This window comes from Ammospiza nelsoni, chromosome 18 (assembly GCF_027579445.1).
Source record: "Ammospiza nelsoni isolate bAmmNel1 chromosome 18, bAmmNel1.pri, whole genome shotgun sequence".
NCBI classification, from domain to species: Eukaryota; Metazoa; Chordata; class Aves; order Passeriformes; family Passerellidae; genus Ammospiza; species Ammospiza nelsoni.
In genome coordinates, this window is record NC_080650.1 from 5,755,983 (window position 1) to 5,780,000 (window position 24,018).

A 24,018-nucleotide genomic window follows, 5' to 3' on the forward strand; every position below is an offset into this window, starting at 1 on the left:
AGAACTGCTGAGTCCTGAGTTAGAGTCTGTTGATTTAAAGTGTTATAAATCATCACAGTTCAACATTAAGACAGTAAGAGTTACCTCATCCAAAAACCTTTTCTGACACTCTATTAATCAAATGGACTGAAACTGGGGAGTTTTGCATGAGATCTCTCTGAAGTGCCTTGTGCTTTTCCTCCAGAAGAATATCTGTACATTCTACAGATTGTTTCTAATGCAGGGTTCCAAGACAGCAGCAAATCTTAGCTCAGGGTTTATTAAGATCCCCAACAGATGCCTGGTTTTCAGGAGAGAATACAAGTGTAATACTGAACAGGTTTTCCTATTTGCCACATAAAGGGTTTGCTGTGCTCACTGCTGCTTGCTGATGCACGTTCTGTCAGGAGCCCTCAGTGCAGCATCCATTCAAATGAATGTTAATTTACGTGGTACTTGAGGCTGTGTGGAGGGAGGGCAATCCTCTGAGGCACTCAGTGCAATAAATCATCCAATGTAAGATTCCTTTATCACTAAAATTGTCGAGGAATAAATCATAAGTGGGGATGTACCAAGTGTTTGGTTAACTGGAATAAAGCTGCGCTGACTTGCTGCTGAAGGTTATGGGAACATGATCTTGCAGGTGTGCCCAAAACCATCTGCTGATCTAGAAAAACATTATGCACACATTCTTAATAACCTGTGAGCTGTAAAAAAGATGGTGGGAATAAGAGTTAATATGGAGAAGCTGAGAATATAAGTTATAGAAGAGTAATTTGGGTCAGTTTTGTGGTATGGGAAAATGCATGTGTTTTACCTGCCTCTTTTCTGCCCTATTTAAAATGAGGCAACACAGTGCCATTTTTTGCAGTGCTGTTTCTACAGAGCACAAGAGCAGCAAATGGAGCAGTTATGAAAACAAATTGAGCTGTGCTCACCCTCTGTGCCAGCTGCAGCCACCATGGGCAGGTTACAGTGTGATGGCACAAGACTGAGGTGTCCACAGGATTTACTGTGTGGATATATTCTTTCTAACCAGATAGCAAGGTTTCTAATTCCCCTGCAGAAGATTTTTGTGATGGCTTATGCCAAAAGTACAGTTCTTCTGTCATCTGTATTGAATAATGTCATGAACACCAACTTTTCTCAGCTTCCTTTTCCTGAGAGGTAATAGGCTGATTTTTATGATGTACATTTTATCAATCAATCAATTTATTTTATGAAAAGGAAATTTTAATGTTCAGTACTTCTGCTGATTTTATGTCTTTTATTGTAGATGTGCCTGGGTTTTTTTAAAAGCTCTGCTGTGTAGCTCAGTGCAGAAAACTGCATCAATAAGTAATCTCAGAGAGATTAAAGGAAATCATGTTTTGGCGTAAATGCTTATTTAAATATCATCTTTTCTCAGAATTCATTTGCACATGTCATCAAGCAAGCAAATTTACAGTTAGTTTTTCATCTCCTAATTGAAAACTGACCATTTTAGCAAGCGTATTTTATGTGTTCAGACAGGGCCAAAATGCTCATATATTTTTAATGGACACTGCACTGCCTTCCTCCTACTGTCACAGAAATCTTGTGTGGAAAAAGTGATGCAGTATTGCCTTTTGTTAAGGCAAAATAATTCTCTGCGATTACCTCTTGTGCCAAAAGAAGTCACCAAAAACACATTGCACAGAGTGTCCATATTGAACAGCAGTGAGTGAATTTAGAGCTGTGAAAATATCTGGCATATTCACACATGAAATGGACAAAGAGGAAACATTGCTCCTTTAAAATGTGTATTTTTAAAACTGTAAGGGGAAAGAAAATGGGGTTTCATGTATTAACCAGGTACCAAAGTATGAGTAGGTGTTTAGGACAGACTAAATCTAATGAAGTCTTAGACAAGACTCCCATGACTTTGATGAACTCCAGGTCATATCTGAATATTCCCAGAGACCTCTGGGGTTGCATTTTTTCCTGTTCTGATGGGAACATTCCTGTTCCTATTTCCTTCAGCTCTGGCCAAACCCCTGCTGTAAGGGTTAACTAAACCATCCTTACCTACACATCAGTGTATGTTACCCCTCAGCTGCTCTCCCTGTGCCCCTTCGCATGAATAATTTGGATGCAGACACAGCCAAGGCACATACCAACAGCCAGCTTCCACCTGGCTGGGATATAACATAAAACTCTTTTCTTCAAGAATTGTGCTCAGTGCAGATGTAGCATGTGATATACTTACAGAGCTAAGTGATAAATGGAACCTACAGTTTATCTAATATTTATATTACATGGATTCCTTGAGGCCCCCACATGCCATCTACAATTCATATGCACAGTGAGAAGCAGAACGTGCCCACATTGCACCTCTCAGCATGTGGACAATAAAACTATTTAATGTGTGATTCTTTTATTGCATACTTCGTTTTTTATGCTGGTGAGGTCTACTGAGTCTCACAATGAATGATGATATTTATTTATGGACATTTCTGTTGTCCCCACTGTTGTAGCATATGAACACCTCAGAGTTTAACGGTGCCCCAAATTAACGACTTCTGGGGGAGCACATAAACCTGAGACATTTTCCTCTGGTTAAATTATAAATCTGTGTCACTGCATACAACAGTCAGCACTGAGTGCACAACTAAACTTAGATGAAGCAGCAAGTTCTCCTGGCAGAACTCTCCATACTGAGCATTCACTTTCCAAAGCTCTTTCCCTGAGCTTTGCCCACTTCATGCAGCTGTAGTAACACCCTTCACCTGTCACTGTGATATTTCCTGAAAAATCCATTTGCCAGGACTTTTCTCCTGAGAAGATGAGAAGCCTCAGTTTCTCTATGTTTTACTCCTCTGGAATGTGAGATTGTTTATCCAAACATGTGAATTGTTTTTAATTACTCACCAATCACAGCCAGCTGTGTTGGGACTCTGGTCAGTCACGAGTTTTTACGATCATTCTTGTCTAGCCTTCTGATGTCTCCTTTCTCTTTCTTTAGTATAGTTATAGTATATAATTTCTTTTAATATAATGTATATTATTAATGTATATTATATTTTCTTATTAATATAATATGATATTATATGATAATAAATCAGCCTTCAGAGAACCTGGAGTCAATTCTCATCTTGCACCTCATCCTGGGGACCCACAACACTTCAACATTCACTCCAAGAGCTAATTAGGAACAGCTCTGTCTTTCTGCCTGTGTTCAGGCAGAAAGTGTGGGCTGTACTCACTGCCATGGGGATGTTCCAGGCCATGTAGACGTGGGATTTGAAGTCGTCCATCCAGACCTCGGCGGCGCGCAGGGCGTTGCGCTTTGCGTAGTAGTCGATGTCGTTGTTGTAGGGCTTCTTGGTGCGCTCGATGTGCGCCACGCGGGAGCAGGGCAGCACCTCCATGCTGCCCCCGCACTGCCACACCTGGGGGAGGCACAGAAACCATCTGTCAGAACCCAGGACATGCCTCTGGCTGCCCTGGATGGCTCGACACACTGGCAGGGGGCTCAGAGACCTTGGCACGGAGTCAAAGACGCATGTGCCTTCCATTTTAGCCCATGAAAAAAGTGATTGACTTTGTGTGAAGATTTACAAGCAAGGGTTTGAGTAGAATGTTAGTGAATTTATCACAGGGTGAAAAAGTAGAATTCTGGGGATTTAGAATGAGGGTTCAAGAGGCCTGATGGAGGAATCTGGGCATGTCCTGTCTTTCTTCTCCTTCCTCTTGTTCTCCATCTTCTGCTGTGATGGTGACACCTCTGGATTGGTTTAAAGTAGAGACAGACTGTCTAACATAGGTGATAGGTATTGGAAAATTATTGTAAACAAAGTACATGTAGTTCTTAGTATAAAAAGATAACACCACCCTGAGGGCGGTCAGTGTGTCTCAACCCGACCTGCTTGACAGACCTCAATGGGTCCAAAAAAGAAAGTATTAGATAAAAGAAAAATAAACAACCTTGAAAACCAGAGCTAAGGAATCCCGACTTCTTCAAGCACAGGGCTGGGAAAAAAGACTTTAATACCTCAGGAGCCATTTCAGCAACATGAAACCCAAGAAACAGCCATGTGGCTTCTCTTTCCCCTCCAGAGGCAACACAAGTGCTTCTGTTCTGTGTGTAGGGTGCTTGCCAGTCAGTTCAAAAGGATCATCCAATTCTCCCCTTGCTGCACAGGGCAGGTGGGTCTGAGGGGATGCAGATGGCTGCATTAGGTACATAAGTTTAGAATTCATAAAGAGACAAGTCCTTCACCACAGTATCACTGTTCTTGAGACCATCAGGCAGAGAATAAATTACGAGGTGGTAACCTCTGTCATGGGTGCTATTTTAATTTAGTGTTACTGAAACTTCTACAAAAACCAGCTGTGTCATCTGGCTGTGTTTGACACATGAATGGGGTATGGAAAGGGCTCTCAGGTCACCCCAGAGCCTTGTCTTCTCCAGACTAAACATCTCCAGCTCTCTCAGACTGTCTCCACAGGAGAGGTGCTCCAGGGCTCTCATCGTCTTATCTCTGTGGCCCTGAGCTGATGAAGAGGGCTAAAAGGGGCTGAGTGGAGACTGTGTCACCCAGCCTGCCCAGACACCACGGAACCCACAGTGTGCAATTTTCTCCCTGCTGATTGTTTACTGTCTGAACTCCACGGCAGGGGACAATGAGGACTTGTCTCTTTGCATCAGCAAGATCTGGAGTGATGCACAGTGTGGGAGGCTTATGGATCCAGCTCCCTCAGGTCTGCACCTAGTAGAAAAGTCTGAAAATGAAAGATATTAAAATATAAGCAGTAATCCAGTACTTTCCAAGGTTGCCTTTTACTGAGAATAAAAACACATTTCCATTAAAATGCATACCAGAGCTATACTGGGGCATTCTCCACCTAACCTGCCTTTTCAAGGACAAAGATAAAGTGCTTGGGAAGTGGCAAATAAAATCTCTGCTCTGGCTTTTCTTTTTTTAATACTTTGTTAGGTAATATTTACTTGCTGCTTTCCAAAGAGCTCCATAGTAAATCACTAGCTACTGAAATTTACATTTGATAAATGGAATACACTGAAAAACACACTGCTCATAAATTTGGACTGACATGTGCTGAGGGTTTCCAGTGCAAAGAGAAAGTGCTAAAAAAAAAAAAAAAGAAAAAGAATTAATTGATTTTCACAATCAGAAGGAGAAATGAGCAGTACACTTTAGTATACTGCTATTTGCCCAACCCAACCTGGAAGTCAGCTGTTTAATGCACAGCACATTTTTCTTTCTATTGATATGCTTAATGACCTTGTAACTCTTATTTATGTATTTTGGTACCAAGGGCAAGTACATTATCTGAGTGACAGATTTATTTCCTTTGAATGCCAGCGCTCGCACAAACCTGAAAACGAAAAGCTACTAAACTGCAACATTAAAGAAAACAGTTTAGCTCATCTGTAAATTCAACACAAACAGTTATTTATCAGTGATAAATTCTCCACAGATGAAATCCACAGGGAGCACAGACACCTGGCTTTGAAGGAAGCACAATAAAAAAGGCAGCAGCAGCCTCAGGCCAGATAACTCTCACTCTGTCTGATCCCGGTGCTCAGCCCTCAGTAGGAGTCTGCCTGTGGTGTGACTGCCCCATCCATAATCCCTGGGACTGCTTTTCCCTGACAGTCACTTCTTCCCTTTCCCCTCAGCCTGATTTTGCTCTTTAAAGATCCAACATCTGCTGAAGAGGAGGAAAGAAGAAAGGAAACAGCCAGAAAATACTCAAGGAAATTCTTCTTCCTTAGAAGATGCTGAAATTTACCCCAAATGTCTTGGTTTTCTTTCTGGGAATATGCAACTTTTAACACCAGCAGGGGATGTTTCCCTGGGTAAGAATGGTATTTCCAATCCCAAAGAAAGAGAAGTGGGTGTAGAGCACAGGGGCAGGAGTCAGATACATGTGTATCACCAGGTGAACATCATCATGCCACCATTTCTCCACATCCCAGACAAATGTCACAGCTCCTCAGCTGTGGGAATTTCTTTCCAGGCCAGACAAGGTCTCCTGTTTCACTTTGAGGATCAGGTGCTGTTCAGGGGAGCACAGACATGACTCAGTATCCTCACATCCTTTCAGCACATGGCTAAGTACAGGGTGAAGATCTTGTCTCCTTCCTTTCCAGCCCAATAATAACTTAAACTTACACTAAATAGGAGAGTTTCTGTAGTAGAATCAAACATGTACATCCAAAACTGGGCAAGATCCCAGCAGCTGAGAGCCATCATGTGAGATTTGGATGAATACTCGGGACTTGTGCTTGAAGGAGGAGGATGAGATGTTCAGCTCACCTTCTCCTCTCTGGACACAGAGTTGAAAGGCAGAAAATCATTCCCTGTCTGCTTCTAACAAAAGGTGAAAGAATGAGAAAACTTTTGCTGTATGAGAGAGGTGAGTCAGCAGCTGATCCTGAGCTGTTGATTCCCATCCTCTTTTCTTTCTCAAAACTGCACTTAATGACCCATTTTAACAGTAGCAGACAACACATTTCCTTCCACATCAAACTATGAAATTATGCCAGGAAATAATTAAATGCCTCTGTAAAACATTTATCAAGCAGGGTCCTTAAAGAACCTTACTGGGGGAAGCAAACTGTTTCTAACTGTGAACATAAAACGATGCCCAAGGCCCTCCAAAGAGACACATTCCAGGCAATCAGAGAAAACTGCCTTCTGTGTCTGTGCCTCATCTTCTGGGATAACAACACATTTCCAGCCCAAGTTGTTCCTCTCATGTGGAGCTGCCAACAGTAAATGTGTGCCTCAAGGTTTATTTACTGCACTGGTGGAAGGGTTACAGTCCTTGAGCTGCTGCCCACAAGGCTGCACATCGCTGAAAACCCCACTCTGCCTTCTTTTCCCCCATGCAGAGGCAAATCCCTGAGAGCAATTTTGGGGTTTTTTGGCTTCACAGCATGTAGTCATCAAACCTCTACAGTGGGGCAACATCCCAGGCTCCATGGAAGGCCAGGAGCAGCAGCAAAGCAAGATGTGTTCTCCATGACTGGTGCAGCTGAGCAGCCCAGGGACTCAGCTTTGCCTTTGTGAGCATCTCACTGTGCAACATTTTAAGACATGATCAAGTAATTCCAAGAGACACTCAATTTATTTGCTAATTGTAGCTAATTTCTAATTTCAGCACTGCTCTTTAGGCTGCTATAAACAAAATTGATGGCAATTTAAATGTTACCATAGCCGTGTTACCTTAGCATTTTTACTGCTAATTATCTCAATCAACTTTTCCATAAACAGACATATTAAGTATTGAGAAGAACAAGTACCCCCATCAGGAGTAAATTACAAACTGAGTGATTATGTTTGTGGCTTGCACTATAATGATTTACTGACACCAATTATCAGCTATTCCTGTACACCTGAGGTGTGGCTGTCCTACAGGAAAATGTTTATTTATGCAGCAGCCAGCTGGACATCACATTTTATGCATCAGAGAAAATCTGAGATGAGGCCATGTCTTGTCTACCATGGCCTCAATTGTGCATCAGCAAAGCTCTCTGAAAGCACGCTGGGGACATTATTTAGAAAGGCTAATAAGGTGCCAAGCTTTAATTCTTGCCAAATGAGAAGAAATTTTCCAAGGAAATGCGTTTTCCCACAAGTACTTTCTGCTGAAGATTGAAATCATCTTTATCAGGATTTAAAAAATTTAAAGTTTAAAAGAGTTAAACAAGTGTGGCCACCACTAAGTAGGAAGTAGAGCTGGGCTAATCAATTCCTAAATCTTGGCAATATACATAGAGAGAACATTGCTGATGTGTTCTCCTGCCCTGCAGGTGAGACCTGCTTCCACCAGCATCATGTCCTGCAGAGCGAATGTCAGAGCTCAGAAATACCCTGGGATTGAATATTTGCCATTTTTAGCATTTAAAATATTATTCCTGGGATTTAATATTTGCCATTGGCAAGAGAGAAGCTGCAGGTCCCAAGAGGCTCTTGCTAATTAAAGGGAGGGCTCTTCCCTCTCTGTGGACTTGGTGCTCTGTAAATTGAATATCACATTATTGTGTACACTGGAGTGACTGCACAGGACTATTTAATTTGGTACAGATGATCTCACCATAAGCAAAATCAATAGGTAAAAATAAAAATGGCATCAGTACGAAGAAAAAGCTGGGGAGACAGTTTTGACTTTGAAAACCTACACTGGAAGTAAAGATTGTGGGCCTTAAGAACATTGTACCTTGCTGTGAATTTTGGAGCTTAAACACCCTGGTGCTCAGTCAGAGAGAAGAGGGAGCTCTGAACTTATCCTCCAAACCTTAAGGGATGTGCCAACTCTTCTAGTGGCCACAATAGAACCCAAAAATTAATAATAATATTGCACACTTAATGTTCTTGCATCTCTGATATTGACAATTTATGTAGCTCACTGAAAACTGATCTTTCACAGTAATTTATAGCCTGACATTTTCTTGTTTTCTAATGGAATCTTATGGATATTCTCTCCTGCATGTATTCCCAGAGCTGCCTAGAGAGTCATATTTAATCAGCTGTGCTAGATAAAGTGCTCTCTCTCTGTTTTTCACTTCACATAGGAAGCTGTTAGAGACTGGGGAGCTGTCATAATCAAACACATCATATGGAAAAATTAATCACATGCTCCCGTTTTGTTCATCAACTGCATTTTTATCACCATCTTTAAAGGCAGCCATAATTATTTTTAAAAAAGTCCCAACTGTCACTTCTCAAAATAGCCTGTGCTAGTTAATGTGTACTTCTAGAGCAAAAATCCTTCCACAGTGGGACAAACCAGCTCACATCATAGAGACTTTCAGCTGCCAAAAAGAGATTGAACAAAGGAAGAAATCACATCTCAAGATCCACAGATCTTTGTTTTGTCAGAAGTTTCAGGATAAACTTCTGACCTGTGCTTTCAAATTACAGGAGCCACAAGGGTCCTTGGTTGACTGATCCTGACATTGACCCCGTGACAATCCCTCCTTTTTGCTCTCAACTCCTGCTCAAAGCAGTTTGCAGATAATCTGCTCACAGCAGATGTAGAGGGAGTGTGACAAAACCTCAAATATGAAAGCTAATTCTCTTATTAGGAGTTTTCTTACCCTGCATGTGTCAGTACCCATCCTTTACTCCTGCCCTGGAAGGCTGGAAACACAGGGCAGTGTTTTTGCACTAATGATTTTTGGAGGGTTGCATTTCACCTGGGGCTCTCCTCATGGTTTTTTCCTGGCTCAAACAGCAAAAACTTAATTAGAAGAGAGAAGAAGAGATATGAAGGATAGAGAAGTGCAGCCATATAAGTCTTTAGGATATGTGTGGCTCTAGTATTACTGCTTCATGATTATTATTTTTATCAAAATTTCAGTTGTCCCAATGAGGAATACTTGGAAGCTTGCTGCTTTTCCCACAACTATTACAATAGAGCTCAAGAGTGTGCTGTAAGATTCTCATGCAGAGTCATTTAAAGTGAATTTCATGGCAGACTCTGATACCTTTTCTTTATAGAAAAGTTAAAGAGTTTTTTCAGATACTTGATTAGCCTTTAAAATTTGTTAGAATTTTCTGGACTTTGACCTCTTAGCTTTGATCCCTCAGGGTTTTATGGTATTTGCTTTCAGAAAAAAAAAAAAGGCAGTGGAGCAATAACATTCTTGCAATGAGACACTCAACACATACATGTTTTATATTTGTCTGGTGGCTTTTCAGTAGCAAATTTAGAGGCTGTCCTTCACATGTTTCTTAGAGGTTACACAGAACCTCAAGCCAGTTAAGATCTCAGATGTGACAACAGAGAGAAGATAAAACCCTTCTGTTAACCCTCTCACAGAGGCAAACAGATAAGCAAGAAGAAATTGAAACATGTTCTAGAGAAACTCACACTCAGCAACTGCTATCTTGCTGTAAAGATAAACTTTGTGTGTAAAGAACCAGGGCTGATAAATTAATAGACTGGCTGCCGTGTGAGGGAGGAGATAGGATTTAAAATGATATTAAAAATGTCCCATATGCTTTAAGCACTAATCCCATCTCCATAAACCCATATTTTGCACAACTTTTACAAAGGGTAATGCACATTTGAAAAGAGCATGTGTGGGGAAGAAGCAAATCTCTCTTCTAAAAGGAAAATTCCAGAGTCTCTGAAATGCCTTGCTGATGGAGGATGGAAATTGAAAACTCATTCAAAGCAAGAAGAGCAGCCTGACCCTGCACAGGCAGATTTCCCTGTGCCACACTGGGCTTTACACACAGACTCCACATGGCAAAGAATAAAATACCCCAAGCTCCAAAAGGTGGTGGTGGGTCAGGAATCCTTGTTTCCTGCTGGGGAAGTTCAGTCAGTGCAGAGATGCTGGACAAACTCTCTCTGCTCCATTCTCCTGACATCCCTGCTCAGGGTCTGGTAGGCAAGCAAGCACTGAGGAATGGGAGAAGGGAGAAAGGACAGCCAAAGGTTTTCATTTGCAAAGGCTTGTTTTTCTTTGCAAATTAATGAATGTTGGCACCTCAAAATGCTCCAGGAGATGTTAACAGCTCCTACCACGTAAATGACAGGCGTAGGAAAAAGAATGCTTTGAGGCAAACCCCCAAAGTTCATAGACTACAGATAATAACTCCATTTTCTCTGAATTCTCCTCAAGTCTAAAAGAGACTGCAGATTTCTTCTGGTCTAGTACCATCCATATATGTTGTGTTTTGCAAGCACAAATCATTTTTCCTCTATAAAGTAAATGAAATTTGGTGTCTCTAATGCAGTTTGATAATTGTCCCAGGCAGATGCTTCTCATAATGTATTCCTTCAGAATGCATTTGATGAGAATAATTTTCTGCTTTCTTACAAATTTACTCAACTTTTTTTTCCCAAATCAATAGAATCACTGTCAGTCATTTCTGTAAATATGCCAGCACAGATCCTGTTTGTACTATAACTGTTAAAATTCAACAAATTTGCCTTGGAAAAATAAAATCTATATGGGATATATGAAACAACAATAAAGACCAGCCTGTTATTCTTGTTCCTCACATCTCCTTCATGAGATTGCTTTAGGTTTTTGGTCCTCACTTATCCCAAAAGACCATAGAGAAAATCCCCCTCTAAGTTCAAACCCCAGCAAGGGATAAAGTCTTATGTACACTAAGCTTACATGAGAAAATCTGCAGCTGAGCTCCTGCAACATTTAAGTTCTTAGGAAAATACCCCTTTTTGCCAGACAGTGCTTTATTAACCCGCACAAAGCACCAGGCAATGCTGGCTGCTCCGCTCAGCAGCTGGAACACAGGATCAGGACACACTCAATGCCACAGAAAATGCCCAACATTAGATAAACTGAGCATGGCAGCAGTCTCCAAACCACATTTAATCTCTGGCAGATGCCAGGGGAAGATCAGCAAGAATACCTTAGGTCAGAGTAGGGATGCTTGCTTGACACAGAGGTGTTCACATGGCCGCAGAAATCTCTTGAAGAGCACAAAATTAACCCTGCAACAGCATCTCCCTTCAATTGTCACCTAAGCTAAGCCAGAGGGAAAATGGAAAATAAAAGTTGCTAAACTTTTTCTTTTTTCCACCAAAGTGAGTTCTCAACGTTCTTGTCCCAGTAATTCACACTTCCAGCCTTTTGCTAATGAAATAATACTTACTGTGTGCTCAGCCTTCAGTAAGGAGGCTGAAAAATGATAAAATGCTTCCTGACATTTTAGCTGAGACCACAGGGAGGAAGAATAAAGAGTGGGATTTATTGATGCTTCAATTAGAATAAAGTCATTCTTGAATGAGAAAATATTGAAACAGACTGACTAATGAAGTGATCACAAAGGGTCTTTTCAAAGGACCCTAAGTGGAGTCATCCTCATTTGTTTTCTCTTTCCACAGCAGACCCTTAAATGTTCTTTGCATATTGTCTACACTAAATCCTGCAGGGTTGCTATTTCATTTTAAAGAAAAGAGCTTTTAGGCTGCAAGGGATTCATTCAGTGAGAGCTATTATGCTTATTGTGGCTTTGCTGCAGAGCCAAGGGATTTGCTATATGCTCATTAGATCCTGCTTTGTTCCAAAACAATCTTTTACGATGCAAATTTCAGCATGCTGATCTACTTAAAATAACATTTTTCAAAAAAAAAAAAAAGGGAAAAAAAAAAAAAAGAAAAAAGAAAAAAAAAGGCTATTAAAGTAAAAGCTTCTTCCAAGGCAGGAACACTACAAATTCAGATTAATTACTAATATTGTAGCCCATGAAAACATCTGATGTCTCAGCTGAAATTCAGCTTTGTACATGGTTACAAGAAGTCTCAAGAACTTGGTGTTAGGGGCATACAGCAGTGCCATGGGTGGTCACACGGAGCTCAGAGGCCACTCTATGAGGCCATCACAGATGGACATTTGTCACCTGGCTGCTTGGTGGCTGAAGCACAAAAGGTTTGATTTGTTCAAACTTTGGCACCTGAGGCATGCACCAGCAGAGATGTTCACTCACAAGGTGAGAGCTGGGAGTTCTCCTGCTCCATTGCCATCTTCAGGGCACTGCTGACACCAAAAATAAGGAAAGAAAGGGAGGCAAAAATGGGAAAAAATGGCAGAAAAATGGCAGGACCCACTGTCCTCAGGCTGGATGTGTGGCACTCAGGGACCTGTGGCTGTTTCCATCTCTTTAAACTCACCTGAGGATCAAGGGGCACTCCTGTTTTTCAAAGCATTAATTCCACCTTGCTCCTCCTCTGTGACCTTCCTGCAGGAGCAGTTGTAGGAACACAGCCATGATTATTATCATCCAGGAGATCTACCTGATAGCTCATCCTTAATAGTGCCATAAATCTTGCTAGGTCTTGGTGCTGTAGGTGCACAGCAGAGATAATCCTGCTGTAAGGAATTGTGTGAACTCATCCCTCACCTGCACAGAGCCCAGCCAGGCTGGTGACACCACATTAAAGCATTCTGTGCCCTGAACAGCAGAAATCAAACTGGAATTTACACTGAAAACTGATCTCCAGAGGAAAATTAGTAAACATCTGAGGTGAGCAATAAGAAAAATATCAGTAAGTATGGAAGTACTGACAAATCATTACAGTAATTCCAGCCCTTCCCACACTCCCATTCTGAATTAGATCAGCAAACTAAACATGCAATTTAAACTTAAAAAACTCACAAATCATCACCTGCTCATAATGGACAAGTTCAGCTAGAGCACCTGCTTACTGAAACAACACACAATTACTGAATTCAGCTGTGTCCTGTTTTACACACCAAGTGCCAAATCCTTAATAAACATCAGATGCAGATGTGTGTGAGTATGGCTTTCACTGGGAATGCTTATTTACTTGGGATGACAAACCCATGATTAATATTCTCCTCCCAGAGCAATGGGAAAGTGCCAGAGGAGAGGCAATGCCCACAAAGGACTGGAAAAGGGGATTTAAAACTTGTCTGAAACTTGAAAAATGCCTCTGCCTACACTGCACTCTCACCCAGGCCCCAGCAGCCTTGGCAGCTACCTGAGCTGCAAAAAGAACGTGTGAAAATGCAAAAACCCCCTCTGGTGAGTCTGTTACAACATGCTTTGACTTTCCTGACTATCAGACAGCAGATGTCTGGAGTGGTTTCTGGATACCTCAGAGAAAACTCAAAATGGCACAGAAAAGGAACTTTTAGAGAAGAAAGTGCCATTATATCCTAGTGATTCACTCTGCTTAAATGCTTTATTGCTGCTATTAATGGACAGATATTAACATTAATCATAGGCTGTGAAATGAGTGACAAACGAAGCTATTTTGTACATCACCTAAAGAGCTGCTAAGGGGATGCAATTTGGGTAAAACACAAAGGAAAAAGGCTGTTTGTGATTTTGATGGACAGCTCCCTAAAGAACCTCCAAATTCCAGGACTGCAAAGTAGGCTGTCAGGTTTGTAGATTTGTTGCCTCTCCAGGGAAATTTGAAGTGAGGTGTATCACCAGCCACAGCCTTTTACTGGTTCTTATAACTTCATTTCTTCAAGATCAGTTACTCCATTTGCAAAGATTTAGATTAGGGTTTGCTTTAGCTGACAAATTGTTTTGTTTGGTGGGTTCGCTTTGTGATTGTATAACGAAACCAACAGAAGTTTATCAATGGTGACATAAAAAAGACTTTGCTAGGCATGTTTTTATTCTTTAAGGTACCTAGGCCACATTCCATCTAGCATAAGGATGTGAAAGTACACACACACATTTGGCTGTATTTTTCCCAAGAGTTAGAACTGTCCTCACAATTGAACTCTGCAAATATTAGCTTCAGCTTATTGGGAAGATAGTGTCTCATATTCTAAAAGTGCTGAGCAAATAAGGATGTTCTTTGTAAGAGATTTCTAGAAGTTAAATATATAGAGATACAGATATGGTTTCAAAGTGAACCAAAATGGTGCTTGACATTTCAAGGTGTTTGTCAACTCAAGGAATGGAATGAAAGTTCATTTCAGATCCAGCAAAATATTTTGTTTCAACAATATCTGAAAATAACCTTTTTGAGGATGTAATAGAATGGCTTCTCCTTTCTCAACACATGCACTTCCTTGCCAAATCTATATTCTTTCTCAGATAAATTATTTGGCAAATAAATGTCCCATTATAGACAAAAAAATCATTAGTTCATTACAAAGAAGGCATTAACATTTACCTTTTGCCTTTTCACAGCTTCCCTAATTAAGTCATTTATCACAATTCTTCACTTGTATCAGCACAAAACTTACCCTAAAAGCATGTCAGATGTGACCAGAAAAATCCTGCATTAGAATAAATTCAGAGCTTACATGGTGACCCACAGCACTTTATGTTCCCAGTCAGTGCCTGTACTTCTACATCAGAATATGCACTTCAGCTTGGCTAAAATAAATGACTAAAAAACCCCTCCTCTGTTACTCCAGTAATTTTTTGTTTCTGTAGAATGGCAGTAATCTTTAAATGCTACTTTTCTTCATTAAAGCCTGAATTTCCAAGAACTGAAAGAGAGAGTGCCACAGGGTTAAGTAATTCTTTCATCACATGGCTGATGTGTTTTATCCCTGCTGGGTCACAAGTCCTCTTCATTTACTGAGCTCCAGGTTCCATCCAGCTATTTATTTGTGGAGCCTTTGTTGTAAACATTCTAAGCTGCCACAGAAATTACCAAGAGTCTTTCTTATTCAACCTAAATACAATTTTGTCAGAAAAAAAAATAAAAAAGGTTTTCCGGTAAAATGGGATCGATGATAAAAAAAAAAACCAAACCAACAGAACAATTACATGGGCTGCATTGCTTTGCCTATCATCTGCAAGAAAATCTGAAACAAATATAGCTTTACATCATTTTTCTGAAGGTACTTTTCTGGACTTGCAGTTCATTTAATTTTGCCCTGGAGCACGTTTGCTGTGAGTAACATGGAATACAAGCCACTTGTCTGTCCTCTTGTCTCTAAATAATCTCTTTTCATCTTCTCAGAGTCAGGCTGTCACAAGCAGCTAATACCTCTACAGAGATAAAATAAGACAAAAGCAATAACCACAGTCAGGGCCCCTGGGGATTTCTTCACTAGCTCTAACTACAGTGTCCACTCTATCAAAATCCTGCCTTGTTGCCCTGTGTCAATGTTTACATGCTCTGCTGCTTCTACCACTTGTGTTTTCAGAGGGATTCCAGCCTTATCAACTGATGGCAACAACTCTTTCCTTGCCCATCTCCCCTGGCTCTGTCACCTGCTGCCAACCAGCTCAGCAGCAGCTCCTGCTCTGACTGAACTGTGCTGAGCAAAAATGCCATTTTTACATGAAGGATGCTGTGTTTAAAGGAGTAATTCAAGTACCCTGAGGCACAGGACAAAAAGCCCTTTCTGCTGCTTTCTTTGTGTGCTGTGTCCCATTGCTCAGACTAAATTGGAGGTTGGGTGGTTTATTTTGGCTGGGCCAAGTAAAGACCTGATCCCAGATGTGTTTGTGCCAGTCCTGGGTCATTCCCCCTGCCTTCCATATTCCCCCATCCCTGCTGCTTGAGCTGGCTGTGCAAATGCTCCAGAAATTGGGGAAATTATAATTCAAGATGATACAGTCTAGTTTAAACACATAATAATCATTAATATATATATTATATATATATATAGTTTAAACACATAATATATTAATAGCTAATATATTAAATATATTATATATTATATAATATATAATATACTATACACCATATATTATATATATTATATATAATACATTATATATTACATATTATATATCATATCTTTTATATTACATATTATATAATATATATATTACATATTATATATTATATATTATAATATATTCCACCATTTTGACATTTTTGGGAAGGCTAAGCAAGCAGCTGAGGTTTAGGCAAATGGTAATCTGTGTCTCAGAATGAAGATGAAGAGGAGATAATATTTCTGGTAGCTTGGCTGGAAACAAAATAAAATACCCAACTGTAATTTATGTTGGCATGGACCTGTTAAAGGGTAAATTTCAGGTTTTTAAAAGAGGATTACTGTGGCTGTTAATGTGGCAGCAGTTATTGAAGCCTATCCAGATGCATTTTGAATTTATCCAGGAACATTTTGTCCTCTGAAAGATGGACACAGACAGAAATAAATATTTCCTTCCATCTGCCATAAAAAAAAAATATACAAAAAGAGAATGTCTTATTCAAAGTAAAATCTGAACCTACAGCAGAGCTAGAAAAATGAGCTCAGGTTTCCCAATTTTTGAAAATCTTTAGCCAAAAAATTATCCTAACACAGCCAGCTGTGGTGAGTCTCTGGAACAGGCAGAGAGCTGTTACTCATTAGCAGAACTCTGCAGGATTTCTGGCTGGAAAACATCAATTCTGCTCAGTATTTCAAAATGAGTGTTCAGCCCAGTCTTTCTCACCTTCCTTATTTGGAAGGGAAATCCCCCTTGGTGCTCTGACAGGAGCTGGGCAGCCCCAGGTGAGCCAGGCCAGGGCCCCAGGGAATTCTCAGCATTTCCAGAAATTTCCAGAGTCCCCAGAGCTGCTCCTGGAGCGCCCAAAGGAGCAGCCAGGCAGCACCAGAAACCTCTGCAGGTACACCTGAACCATGTCTGCATTTGCAAAGTGCTCAAACTTGCTTAAACTTGCTCAAACAGACAAGAAAAAGTCCTTGTCTTCCTCTGACAAATTAAGTGTATTTACTAGTGTTCCTCCTAAATAGCAGAAGTGTGTTTTTTAACCTCAAAAATGTGCAATAGAGTGAGATGTAAAAAGCCCAATCTATTTTCTGAGAGAAGGCCAAGAGACAGTTTAATAAGCAGCTGCATGGAAAGAAATTCCTGCTTGTAGCTCTTTAATGTAGCAGATGAAGACATAATGAAATCTAATAATTGGTAGATCATGCTAGAGAAATTCTGACTTCAGAATAAATTGGAGCTTTTTAAACAACAAAGATGATTATAAATTGAACAGCTTGCTGACCCACTGTGGCAAATTCTCTACTGCTCTGAGGATTTTTGCAGTCAGAGTAGGCATCTTCTAAAACTTAACAAAAACCTCAGACAGAAATGGGGGCTCTCTGAAAGCTGCTGGGTCAGGAACTTGGCCCTTCATTAGCCAGTTTAATTAAAGAAGCCTGATGGAAGTTGGGGAATTTTACCTTGTATATCAAATTCACAGAGTATCAGGAAGGAAGAAAATATCACAGCTCAAAAGGAAGGCCATCAACTGGCAAACTTTGCTTTTCCAATGTTTATAAGGGATACAAAACTTTTCTGTAACAAAAATTAATCAGGCAAGCTTCCTAGACTAGGCTAAACTCAGCCTAATGATCCTTTGATTGTAGAATTAGAATTTCTTCAAACAGTATTTCTTTCCTCAAATTTCTCACACTAGAATTACTGTAGTTACAGGGCAAGAGATACAGGTAGAGATTAACAAGCTGAAAAATAATGAATGCACAGTGCATCAATTTCTGGTAATCCAAGATACAAAAGAACAACCTCTTCCTCTGCTTGTCACGTCTGAAAACGTGCAGCAAGCCAAAAGTTATCAAGCAGAACACACTTACTGCACCTGTGAGTGGTACAGTCATGGTTTTATATTAATAAACATGTTTTTTATTAATAAACTCAAGAGTAGGCAGCAAATAACAGCTATAACTAAACAGGAGAAACCATGGCCAGGGCTGGGCTTGCTGTGTGACAACAGCTCACAAAAAAATGTCCTGTAAATGTCTCTCTCTGGTAGAAAGTGGAAACTTTATTTGGAGGCTGACCTTTGGGACAGCTGTTATATGATGCTAGGTTAAAAGTGAAGTAAAAAAGCGACCAGCAGAGCTGTTGGTGTGCTGAGAGGCTCCCAAACCCACCCTGTGTGAGCAGCAAAGGCACCTCCAGCCGTCAGGGCGGCTGCTCAGGACTCCAGGGACCCTGAGGTGTTCCTGCAGGACAAACCCAAGGCAGATGGCAGGAGATGTAAAAAGCCCAATCTATTTTCTGAGAGAAGGCCAAGAAACAGTTTAATAAGCAGCTGCATGGGAAGAAATTCCTGCTTGTAGGTCTTTAATGTAGCAGAAGAAGACATAATGAAATCTGTATCCCTGTGTGGATTATCTCAACCTGGACCTTACTTCCAAAATGCTCTCCATTTTTAACCCTTAGATTGCACCTTGTCTGCCTAAATAACGAAAACATGCAAAGAGAAACTTTTTCTATGCTTTGAGATCATTGGGAAGTGATGCTTGGCTGCTGCAGCATGGCCTCACTGAGGGCAGGAAAGCAATTTGCAATTGCCTGTAGTTCCAGATCCAGCCAAGCACTTGACTGCTTGCCTAACTGCACAGCTCTGTGTTATTCCATTGACTAGAGCAGGACCACTCACACAGTTAAAATTAAATGCCTGGTTAAGTGCCTTGTAGGTTTTTGGCTTGTTAACAATTCACAGCCAATACCTCAACCTGCTTAGGCTGTCTCTCCTTCTCACTGCAGTGCTCCTCTGGAGTTTAAAAGCTCCTTTTAACTCCAAATTGAACGAGTAAATGTGCTCCTGAAAACACCCCTGAGAAGATCTACTGAAGAACCTGCTATCTTTCCAACTTATGTAATTTTTTTATAACAGATTTGTACATCACACTTATCTCATTAGCAGTCATCTCCTCAGGCAGCACATACAGTGTGGGTGGGTTTTCCTTTTTTGATTTACCTAGGAAGTCTTGCTGTCTCTAATTCTCCATGAATCTCATGAATTGCCACTGAAATCTTTATAGCTACAGTAGCCTGGGATGTAATGTTCTAAACCAATTTTATACCCAATAAAACAATTTAATACCTAATAAACTTTATGAAGATAGCGGCACATTTCTAAGTAGCGCCTCTTGCTAATGAAATCAAGCCAAAGATGCTCGAGGGAGAAAAGCTCCATATCTGTGGGTAGCAGCCACAGACATGGATTTGTGATGACACTCAGGACATCAGAGAGCCCCCAAACCCACTGGTACAATCTGATTGCCCAGCCAGATTTGGCAAAGCGGTACCAAGAGTTTATCAGTGAAGAATTACTAATTGTTGTCACAACAGGCACAACCTCCTGAAGTGTTCAGGTATGGAGGGAGAGTCAAAATGCACCAAATCTAGTGAGGGGGCAAGGAGAGCTCCTGCTTCTGTCCCACTGCCAGGTTTTACTTTGGCTGAACTTCCCAAAGGCACAGACTTGGCTCCCCAGAACAGCAAGGCTGGGAAAGGCACAGAAAGTCTCTCACCCTCCTGGTTCAGCTAAAGAAAGTGCCTGAAAACCATCACAGATGGAAAAAAATGAGAGTTAATCTTGCAAGAACTTTCTGGAGCACTCACACATTGACTAGCAAAATTCTGGGAAGAGATGATTTTTGGGTTTCATTTAAACAGGGAATAGCACACACAACCTCAGGATGAAATTGGCATTCTTGAAAACAGAACTTCACTTGGGAGAACAGTCTCATCATCTTGCTCCACAGAGCAGCATGTAACAGATCTAATCAAATAATTGTAATATGCTTCAGCTAGAAAGAAGGGTAAGGAAGAAAAACTGTGTGTAAAGGAAAAGAGGATGGGTCACAATAGCAGCAATGACTTATGAGGGTTATTTCTCATATCTGAAAGCCCAATAACTCACAAGCACCCCGGCCATAAGTGAATTATATGAGCCTTTTGTGCAAGTAAAATTTTCCATTATGTACCCAGTCTGATACACTGCAACAATTTGTCTCTTTTCACAAAATCATAAGGAATATTTCCCAGAGAACATCAAAAGCCACAGAGGGTAAAAAGCATTCTTGCCTGAGAAAATGCCCATACCTCGATCATCAACACTGCTCTACATTGAAAGCTGCCTCATCTTTTGGATGCTCTCTAGGAGGTGTGCCCCACAATACATCACTGACATACAGTCTATATCCTCTGTTTCCTTCTCTTTTTTCCTCTGGCACTGACACTAAACTGCACTTTCAGTTTGGCTGCTGTCACTTTGCATTGACTCACTGACTGTGGTGGAGTTCTCTGAATCTATACCAGCCTAAAGGCAGGAGCTGGCCAATAAAACAGCTTTTGTAATCCTCCCCTGTCACCTGATTTGTTACCACAACAGGACCTGGGAATGCTCCATGAGTGCAGCATATTAAAAAAACCAAACAACTGATAACAAAACTAGTGGTATATTTCTGCAATTTGCCTCTTGGAGTAGTTTGGATGCTGTGCTCAGTATTTAGTGAGGTGCTTCATGTTTCTAAACTTAGCTGAAAAAGAAACGAACTCTGAAATGAAATTTCTACACTATTTTTTTATCTTATGGAGAAGCATTGTAGAGGGTGATCCTGTGCTTTCAGGAAAATAGTACAGATAATAGACCTGAACTTCATTTCTCAGTTTCTCAGCTGACACTTCAGGGTTTGAAGAAAAAGTCCTCGATGTCATAATGACTGTAGAGAAGTAGGAACCTCTGAGTGACCTCATTCTGGACAGAAAACTGCTCCAATTCTAACCTCTGACTGCTTCAAAGGCTAATTCAGAACAGCAGCCCCTGTTATCTAAACCAAGCTGGAAAATGCCAGCCCTGATTCCTCACTCCAGCTCAGGATACTGCAACCTGAAGAAACCAATTTGTGGCCCTGAGACACTCAGTCTTGGCTAAATATCTGAAATCTGTGCTTTATACTGTGGTAACAAAATTTGCATATTCCCTCCTGTCCATATTCTGCTCCATCATCCATTTCTTCATTTGGAAAAGAAAAATGAAGAAACAGATGGGTGCACAGACTTCAACACATGCACGGTTTTAAAAATTTTCCCTGGCCTGAGTGGGAAGTTAAAACTGTGCTCAAAAACCTCTATTATCCAGGACTGGAATGAAATCTGCCCTGGGTGCTCTTGCATCTCTTTGAGATGGATCTGTGTAATCATCTTCCACTTAATCAAAACACAACGCAGCAGAGCTGTGATTACACAATTTCAGATGACAAGTAACAGTCCTCATCATTTGTTTTGATGAATTCTGAGTTCACTATGTAGATAACATGGTTAATTTGTTATTCAGATGTGGCATTTAATCATTGAAGGACATCCTGTGTCTGACCAGGAAAAAAATCCCCAAACAACTCAACAACCAAAGTAACAATAATCAAGAAGTATTTGATAAATGCGATATGTTTTGAACAATTTTGTTTAAAGTGTTGAGCTTAGCAAAAGCAGGCTAAGATAGCAAAAAATGTACCAATCAATGAATGGAACACCCTCCCCCCTAATCCTGCCTTGTTTCACTTCTCTGATATTTCACATCTGCAAGTTGCTACACAGGAGTTGGGTTTTTTTCCTTAAATTACAGTCGTTTTGTATTCTGAGCAAATTCACTTGCTCAGCAAGAGAAATGCCATTAAACTGCTGACAAAATGTACAAAGCAGAGCTGGTTCCAGATATTCATGCTTTAGACTGTGTCAAAAGCACTGCAAACATTAATATCAAACCATGACTACTTCTAATAGAAGCTATGAAAGAAGCCAAAATAAAGTGTGTTTTCTAAAGCAAGAAGCTGAAAAAAAGAACGTGCCTCAGCATGATAAAGAGACAGTGGAAAATTCAGGTACTGATTTCATGGGTATTAACTATGCATAATATACCTGTGTGAGAAGGCAGCATAACCTTGTGGGTAGGGCATTTTTGTAAGCCTGAGAAGAGGAGCTGCCTCTGTCAAAAGCAGAGCTTTGGAACCAGACACCCCACACTCCAGTGTTCTCCATGTAAAGGGCAGATAATAAAATTGCCTTCTGTGGAAGACACAGGAGAACCAGAAGCTGAAAAAATACACAGCAATTGAAAGACCCTGGCATGATTTTTTTGTTTTGTTTTTAAAAAAAACAACATCAGAGTTTTAAAATTATGATTTGCTCACACATATTTAGGCAGGGCTTTCTGTGTTGACTTAGAGTGAGGGTCTTCCAGCTATCCCTGATTATTGGTTTGCACATGGCAGATCTGGGGCTCCTCAAAGTCAACAAATGCATCTCTTTTTAGCCACCTGCTGTTGTTTCCCATTTTAGCAGCAGCAAGAAGATGCTGACCCCCTTTGTGCTAATCCCTGCTTCAGCACACTGTGCAGCACCTCACTCCTTCTGCTGGGTGGATCATCACCAGTGGAAGAGCACACACCATTAAATACAATTGTCCCCTAACTGAAGTGTCATCTGTGAAATGGTCACTACTCCCAGCAATTTGAACAAGACACATATTAGGGCAAATCAGTATTTTATGTCTGCAGTGGATGATATCTACACCAAAAATGAAGTAAATTGTTCTTCTTTAAGTCTTTGATCTTTAAGGGCAGCAATTTAAACCATTTATACACAGTGAACATTTCAGTGAACATTTCATCATTTTCAGCCATTTTTAGCCACAGAATGGGCCCTGTCTGTACCAAGGTTAGCATCAGGGTGACTGCTTCCTTCAGTGTTTCCCTAAGCAAAATTAAAAGTGGCATCAGGTACTGGGAGAGCAAAACTTGGCTCTCAAGTAGGTCCAGAAGAGGGAATTCAGTGAAGCTTGAAGGAGAAATGATTCAGTCTCCAGCTCCCCTTGCCTTTTTACAACCCTGAGAGGAACCAAAGCATTTACACCCCACCTGCCTGGTGGGTAACCTTAGCACCTGGGGTAGGTTTGAGCACTCACAGTTTGCTCCAAGGTGTATTAGCCTGGCCCATCTGTTGGTGTGGAAAACGTACCTGCAAACACAGAAGTGCTTGGCTGTGCCATTAGTGAGGTGATTAGTGGCACTGGCAGGCAACTCTTGTGCTCAGAAGGAAACAAAATACATTTTCATCAGCTGAAATACAGAAACTGAACCCATAAACATAAAGCATCTGCTTTGTGAAAGTGAAAGAAAAGAGGAGAAAAACAGAGAGCAACATCATGGCTTTAAAATGATAAAAGCCCTTCTAAGAACCACACACTGCATTTGCTCAAAAGTCTGCAGCATCATTTGTCAGTTATGAAATTTTAAAGTGGGGATCTGAAGATGGAGCAGGTACATGACACCACTCTATTTTTGCCCTCTGAAAGCCTTACAGTGCTTTTAGCACAGGAGAAGGTGGAGGTGCTTATCCCATTTGTGGCAGACACCTTGTGGGCACTGGCAGCAGCATTGGCAACCTGCTGGGTGCAATTAGCAGGCTCTAATATCTCACAGGAGTGAAATATTTCTCTAATATTTCACAGGAGTGATAGCACTGGACATCAGAGCTCGTGTCAGGGCTTGCTGCTGAGGAGGGACCAGCTCCAACCTCTCTCACAGGGACACCAGCACTTCCTATCAAGGTGCCTCCTTCTCCCAAAACCACCAGGGAACTGATGCTTCCACCAGCTGCTCTTCAAAACTCAGCTAAAAATGCAAGGGATTCAGGAAAACAAGACCTGATATTTCTGTTTACACTCTTTAAAAGCAGCCCAAGGCTGTAAAATTTTGCAGGAAGCATCACTCTCATTTTCTCCAGCTGAATGATACAAAACAAATTTCACCCCTGCTGTAAAATGACGTTTAGTGATGTTACAACCATGCTGTTAAGGGACCAAAAA

The 24,018-nt window shown here is 40.8% G+C and overlaps 1 protein-coding gene across 2 annotated transcripts in view; it reads right to left on the minus strand.

The window, feature by feature from the left end:
• GALNT9 (polypeptide N-acetylgalactosaminyltransferase 9) overlaps nucleotides 1-24,018 on the minus strand; it is a 130,753-nt gene that overhangs the window by 15,783 nt on the left and 90,952 nt on the right. For both annotated transcript variants that reach the window (XM_059485333.1, XM_059485334.1), the window contains one exon: nucleotides 3,204-3,389. In XM_059485333.1, coding sequence (XP_059341316.1) covers nucleotides 3,204-3,389 — 186 coding nt within the window. The remainder of the gene's footprint in view (nucleotides 1-3,203; nucleotides 3,390-24,018) is intronic.